The sequence below is a fragment of the Scylla paramamosain genome, chromosome 33, assembly GCF_035594125.1.
Source record: "Scylla paramamosain isolate STU-SP2022 chromosome 33, ASM3559412v1, whole genome shotgun sequence".
Taxonomy (NCBI): Eukaryota; Metazoa; Arthropoda; class Malacostraca; order Decapoda; family Portunidae; genus Scylla; species Scylla paramamosain.
The window spans coordinates 280,147-287,421 of NC_087183.1; the positions used below are offsets into that span (position 1 = coordinate 280,147).

General features: G+C 38.1%; 1 protein-coding gene across 1 annotated transcript; it reads right to left on the reverse strand.

Annotated features, from left to right (window-relative positions):
• Positions 1-543: 543 nt before the first annotated feature.
• On the reverse strand, positions 544-3,436 carry LOC135089504 (uncharacterized). Its single transcript, XM_063985081.1, has 2 exons — positions 3,338-3,436; positions 544-3,002 (listed from the first exon to the last, which is right to left on the reverse strand). The coding sequence occupies exon 2, from the start codon at positions 2,961-2,963 to the stop codon at positions 1,077-1,079; it is 1,887 nt and encodes a 628-aa protein (XP_063841151.1). The 5' UTR covers positions 2,964-3,002; positions 3,338-3,436; the 3' UTR covers positions 544-1,076.
• Between the last annotated feature and the right edge of the window lie 3,839 nt (positions 3,437-7,275).

The following is a 7,275-nucleotide window of genomic DNA, read 5'->3' on the forward strand; positions in this document are numbered from 1 at the left end:
GTTGGACGTATATGAAAAGACGTGGAAAAGTGCAGGGTGGTATCATCAGCGTAGGAGTGCATAGGACAAGAAGTTTGGTTTAGAAGATCATTAATGAATAATACGAAGAGAGTGGGTGACGGGACAGAACCCTGAAGAACACCACTGTTAATAGATTTAGAAGAAGAACAGTGACCGTCTACCACAGCAGCAATAGAACGGTCAGAAAGGAAACTTGAGATGAAGTTACAGATAGGGTTTCCTGTTTTTGGGATTTTATAGCATCCCGGGATTCCGGGAAAAATCAAGACATTTCCCGGGATCCCGGGATTTCCCGTAGCAGATAATGTTTGCTAATACTCCTTCTCTATCGTAATTCGTAAATGAACCTCAGTAGTACTTTTTTTTTTTTTTTTTTTTACAGTAACAGGAGCGACTCAAGGGCACAACAAAAGACAAAAAAAATACGCTGTTACTTACCCTGTGAAAGTGTGAAATAAGTATTTTTAAATGACATATAGTTTCCTAATACGTATAGAATATGAATTTTTGCATATTATCATATCCATATAGAAGCTTGGCCAGTAGCACTGGCCACCTCCACTGACCCCCATCAAGCCATCTTGCTCCACAAGACTGTAAACTACACAGAAAATGAAACTATGGAATAACTTTTGCATATATTCAATAACATATGTAAAATAATTTGAACACCATATTCCACAAAACCTAAAAAGTGAATAAATAAATAAATAAATAAATAAATAAATAAATGAAAATACTGAAAGTTCCGAAATGCCCTGAAATTAAAGAAGAGTAGATATTATCTGGTATTTTCCCAGTGTATTTGAATAAAGCTGAAGAAAATAAAAATTCCGTAATGCACATACAAAATCATAAAAAGAATATTTGGAATTTAGGCCCAACTTTCCAGACATGGTAAACGAAAAGAGGGAAGTGGGACTTTAAACACCCAATGCACGAATGGCCTGTAGATAAAAAAAAAAATAAAAAAAAAAAATCACAGCTGCAAATGCAGTCATACACCCTAAGAATTATTTTTGAAATAACTCTTCAAAAAGCACAAACAGTCAATACTACGATCGATTTGGTAATAAATACGATTTGGTAATAAAAAGGCCAGCTGCTGAAAAAGCCCTTTCAGATTCAACTGACGTTGGTGGTACAGAGTTGAGAGCCTGGAACAATTTTTCTAAATTCTGTGTTCTGTCCCCAGTTGCCTCAAATACACTGAATTCCTTCCCAATGTAGTTACATTCACTTCTCTTTTTTGTACTTTGTGTCTGAATCTGATCTATGGCTGCCTGGAGTCTATCAGTGAGTGAGCTTTGTTGATTTACAGATGTTTCCACATTATCACTAGTTGTAGCTTCTTCATCACTTACTTGAAACAGTCTTCCTAACAGCTGTTTAGCTGACTCCACGATGGCAGACTTACGGGGTAAAGCTAATGGTAATCTTTCCTCACAGCTGTTATAAGCCTTACCACAATGCAGGTATTTCATAAGGCCTACGAGAACCGCACTCCTCCTTTCATTTATTCTGCTATAGAGAGAATTTTGCAGCTTCATTGAAAATGATGACTTTTGTTCATTCAATTCTTTCAACATGAATGAAAACACACCTTCAGCACTAAGAATAGTTGTACCTCTGCATCCCATCCTCTCTGCCCCTAGTTTCACTGGTTGCAGTGCTGTTACTAAGTCATTCAGCACTTTTAATTCCCCATTTGTGATGTTCATTTCCATATTACAGTCAATCATAGCTTTAGCAACTGAGTTTTTTACTTTGAGAAATCGCTCTAGCATGTCTAGCAAGCTGTTCCACCTTGTCTTTGAGTCGAGTTTTAGCATCAGTTCTTTGCCATATTCACTAACAACATACATCTGCAGCTTCTCATTTCTTGTGGGTGATTTTCTAAAAATCTTTACAATTTTCCTGACTTTGTTGATGGTGACAGACAAATCTATGTTCCCTACTTCATCATCTTCCAGATCCTCTAACCTAATATTTTCCAAATCCTCATCTGATACCACCTCTATCATACTACTCAACTCTTCTTCCTCTGGCACAGCTTCCACATCATCAGCTTCCTCTTCTTGGAGATGGGTAACATTTCTCCTTTCCAAACTAACTAAGTTACCATCTGTTTTCTTGTAAAGAACATCACAAACAGCAAGATGTATTCCATGAGCATAACACATGTGATGACAGGTCTTAATCAGTTTGCCAAATTTAACCATGACGCTGGCTCCATCAGTTACACATGCAACTACATCTCTTTCCAAGTTTACCTGAAACTCGGCTAACTTATTCTCAACTACCTCAACTGCAGTCTCTGCTGGTAGTGAACCTGTAATTCTAGCCATTCCTAGATTCCAAAAGGTATCACTAGTATGTAAATTTATGTTCATGTATCTCTTGTTTTTTAGTGAAGTATACTCATCAAGAGATAATCCAAACCTAACCCCAACATTCTTCCTTTTGTTAATATCAAATATCACCCTTTCTTTTGCAACATTGTACTGCTTATGTACAAGATCCATAACAAGAGTTGGACTTTGAGGCAATTTGTATCCCCTTGTAAGCATTGATGTCTTTATGAACTCACTCTTGGCAATGGCATTTATGGAAAATCCATCTACTGCAGCTAGCTTCCCAACGATTTCTTCCTTCGTCTCCTCCTTTTTCAAAAAATCAGTCATTTTCTGTTGCACAGAATTCCTCTTCACCTCACTCGTATCTTTATCATGAGACCTGTCTGAAGGACGTTTGAGATTTTCTGTTTTTTCAATTGAATGTTTGCTCTTGAGATGACGGATCATACCACTGGTAGACCATCCTCTGCACTTTATAACTGCATGACACTTTTTACATCGTGACGATTCTTCACATTTAAGTTTTTCAAAATATTTCCATGCATAAGACTCAGTACTGGTTGTTGCTTCTGCCTCGTCTGCCATTTTAATGGTTATGTAGAGTCAGATAATTCAGTAAATCACCTGAAAAAAAAAAATCATTCTCTATATTCCCTATAAGGATGTTGTTGTCACAATAAATCATATCCATGTGAGAGACCCCGTATTTGTAGTCTGTAACACGAAAATTCAATAACGAACTCACATTCAGAGACACAGTTATGAGGAACAGGCGACTTATTTTCTAGTTTTTACACTGTATTATTTCAGGCTCACCCCACCGAAGTAGAATTATGGTAAGGACAAAGGAATGAGGATGTTAGCAATCAGCATGAAGCAGGCCACAGGAAATAATTTCACATTACACAATTAACACACGTTACACACCTTCACGCAGGGATAGAATAGAACAGACTAACCTGACTCAGCGCCAGAAGCCCACCAAAGCAAAGAAGTGTACGAGAACGGTACGTGTCGTCGCTCGTCAGCTGATTCAGCTCATCGCTGTCTCGCTTCCAGCCCAGGCATCTCTCTCTCTCTCTCTCTCTCTCTCTCTCTCTCTCTCTCTCTCTCTCATACATTTTCGTATTTTTTAGCTGACATAAGAAAAAAATAATAAAAAGAAGTTTCCCGGGATTTCCCGGGATTTCACATATTTCCCGGGAAGGAAAAAAAGCCCATTTATGGCCGGGATCCCGGGATTCCGGGATCTCGGGATCCCGGGAAGGAAACCCTAGTGGGGATGGACGGACAGCAGCAGCAGCAGCAGTAGCAGCAGCTGGAGGAGCAGACCGGAGTCACGTCGCTGGAGCATCGGCGGGCCGTGTCGGCGCTTGTGGTCCAGTCCAAGTCCCGGGTTAAGTAAGTAAGTAAGTAAGTTTATTTGGATTATTCATGTGCATTACAGGCAGAGTACCACACCAGTTAATGTACATAGATTCTTCATCCAGGATAGCCTACTAAAGTTTAGCAACTTATTTCCAGTAGGGTCCCTTTTATGCAGCAAGATGGGGCGGGCAGCACAGGAATCACTATACACTTAACTCTGGTACACAGAAATACTAGACCCTAAAATTATTTGCCAACTGTATCCATAAAATTAAAATTTAAAATTACAATGTATTTTCACTAAAACTATCATGGTTAATAATAAGTAAAATCATTTGACTCAGCAGCTCTTTCTTCATCTTGTAAATACTTCCTGAGAGATGTTTTGAACAGGTGTTTGGATTGTATGTTTTGTAAGTTTTTTGGTAGTGAATTCCAGTCTTTAATGGCTGTATGATAAAAGGTATGTGCTGAGGGACCCTTTGCAATTGACATACCAAAGTTTAAATCATTGTTTCTAGTCCTAATTGTGTGGGTATTTGTTTTCCTATGGAAATGTTCTGCTAGATATGTTGGTCCTCTGTTGTTATGGATATTATGTGCATGGCTTAATTTTAATTCTTTAACCCTGTTCTTGACACTAAGCATATTTACTTTTTCTCTCTCCACTTGTCCTATATGAGATCTAGGGTCTAAACCTAAAATAAATCTAATAATCTTGTTTTGACAAATTTGTAGTTGTTTTTTAGATCTACTGCTCAGTCCAGAGTACCAAGAGGAACATGCATAATCAAAGTGAGGTTGAATTAGAGAGCTACATAAGGTTTTCTTAATTTTTTGATCAAGGTCTTTTGCTTGTCTGTACATGAATTTTAACCTTGCATTTATCCTCTTGATTATCTGATTACAATTTAGCTCCCCTGAAACACACTGATCCAATTGAACTCCTAAATATTTTACTGATTTTACTCCATTTATGTCCTGACCCAAACATGTTATATTAAAATCATCTACATTTTTTAATTTTGTTTTTGATCCAACTAACATAATTTCCGTCTTTCCTAAATGCAAAGACAGCTTGTTATTTATCATCCAGGTGTTACATGATTCAAGTTCTTTTCTTAGTCTATTTTTGATAAAATCTACATCTTTGTGTGGAACAATCAAAATGCTGTCATCTGCATATAGCAAAAGTTTACACGAGACACTGATTTTTCATGTCGTTTACATAACATAAGAACAGGAGTGGACCTAAAATGCTTCCCTGTGGTACCCCACAGGATACATTTCTGGTTTCCGAGCAATGTTCATCTATCTTCACAATTTGACTTCTTCCACTTAGATACTTAGATAAGAATAAAACCATTCCACTGACTCTACACCCATTGCTCTTAATTTTTCACACAAGATATGATGGTCAACAGTATCAAATGCTTTTTGCAGATCTAGGAGAGCTAGGCCTGTACGAGTATATATATATATATATATATATATATATATATATATATATATATATATATATATATATATATATATATATATATATATATATATATAAGTATTCCGTTGTGCATTAAGTTTGAAGTACGTACGTAATAACTTGCTTTCTTTTTGTTGTTGTGTAAATGCAGGCTACTATGGGTTTGAGAGGCCGTGTTACGTCGTTTTTCTGGAATACTCTAACAAACAGGTGAATTATTTCCGTCAGTAGGGTCCAGTGAGAACACTGTGATGTACGTATATTATGTGCGGATTCTGAAATGCTTCCGCGTCTTATCTGGACAACCTTTAACAGGCTCTCGTGGGAATTAGTGGCATTTCCAAGCGTGTGTTCGTGATTGCAGTGATAGGAGTGACAGTAGTTCAGCCTTATTAATCGGGACAGTTTAGAGAAAGTGACTAATCACTTCTGTGGTCTTTGAAGACAATCGTGATGGCAGAGCAAAGTCTTTCAGAACACCGGCCTTGCACTTGCTGGTGGCGTCGTGAAGGATGAAGCAGCAGAGACAGTCGACCAGCAAGTCACTCACTTTCTTTGTCCCAGGAGTAAGTATCTGTCCTTACACCCGCGCAAACCACCAACATCCGCCTCACTCAAACAAGCTGTCACCCATGCAACCAGTCTGTCCATTACAGTATTAGCAAAATTCCAATCATCATGGGTGTGTCGTGTCTTCAAAATTCATGTTTACTTTGCAGAACAGTGAAGCTTGTCGTGGGGTCATCAATTTGCTGCAGCAGGTTGCTTCGTGTTTCGCTGCTTGGAGAATTCCACTTATTGTTGACGTGTCATTTCTTCATATGTCATATTTACTTTATAAAATTGTGTAGGTTTTCACAGCAGACAAACTGGTGTTTCCTCGGTACACACACCAGGAGAAGACTTCCTGCATGGTGGTGCACTCAATTTCTTCAAGTACGAGTAGTGCACTAAGGAAGAAGACATTTGAAAACATGAGGAGCTGACGCACAATGAAGCAGCTGATACAACAGCACACAATACGGCAACACTTTATTGCTCACTCAAAGTATGGCAAGGACACTGACTTCCGTGAATGAGACGACACGATGAGCTCAGCGTGAGAAAATCAGTGTGCATTTGACAACGTGCCTCCAGAGTGTTTACAGGACAGCGGTGACCTGCCACCTTGTCCTCCTTGCCGTGCGTGTAATACCCATTCACCTCTACCTCTTGTACAGTGTAGCCACTTCATACACTATAAAGTATCTTCAGAGTCCACCTATAAAATCACCACCATATTTGTCTTTTCCACTTGTCACGCCAACCTCAACTGGAACACGACACGTACAACAACAGGCTGAGGTTTTACCAACACTAATTTTACCTATTTCTTAACCTTTTTCTCTCTTTTTATTGTAAACACTTTTTTTTACTTGTTTGATGAAATTAAATAAAAAGTAAATAGTATTAATTACACCTATAAAAATACACAAAACAGATTTAAAATAAATAACAAGAACATATGTTATGAATACAGGCAAAGTCTTGATGTCAAACACGCACATTTATCATATCGTAACCAAAGCAGTGTGCCAAACTCACAGAAATACAAAACGCAACACAAGTGACTTTACATAAAACAATATTTTTCAAGGTCTAGTTCCTCAAATATAGCAAAAAGAAAGAATAGTAAAAAAAAAAAAGTTGTATAATATGCGGCGAAGTTCAAGCACTTTCCTCCTCTGCTGTGTATTAAGTCAGGGGCTAACTCAGGCTCTTCTTCTCCGAAATTAAAAGTTTAGCGATTTATCTATGTATTCTTTATGTAGGAGTGGCACTGGCCAGGGGCTGCAAAAATTTCATAAGAAAGGGACCACCGGAGTGCTAGGTACTAAAGAAAAAGAACAGAACTGATAATCCAAAATTTGAAAAATGTTTTGACTCTTCCCCCTTGAAGGGATTCTGGTCGTAGGAAGGGCAGAATACAGAACCAAGCAGGGAGTTCCAGAGTTTAACAGTGAAAGGATTAAATGATTGTGAATACTGGTTAAATCCTGCATTTGGGAT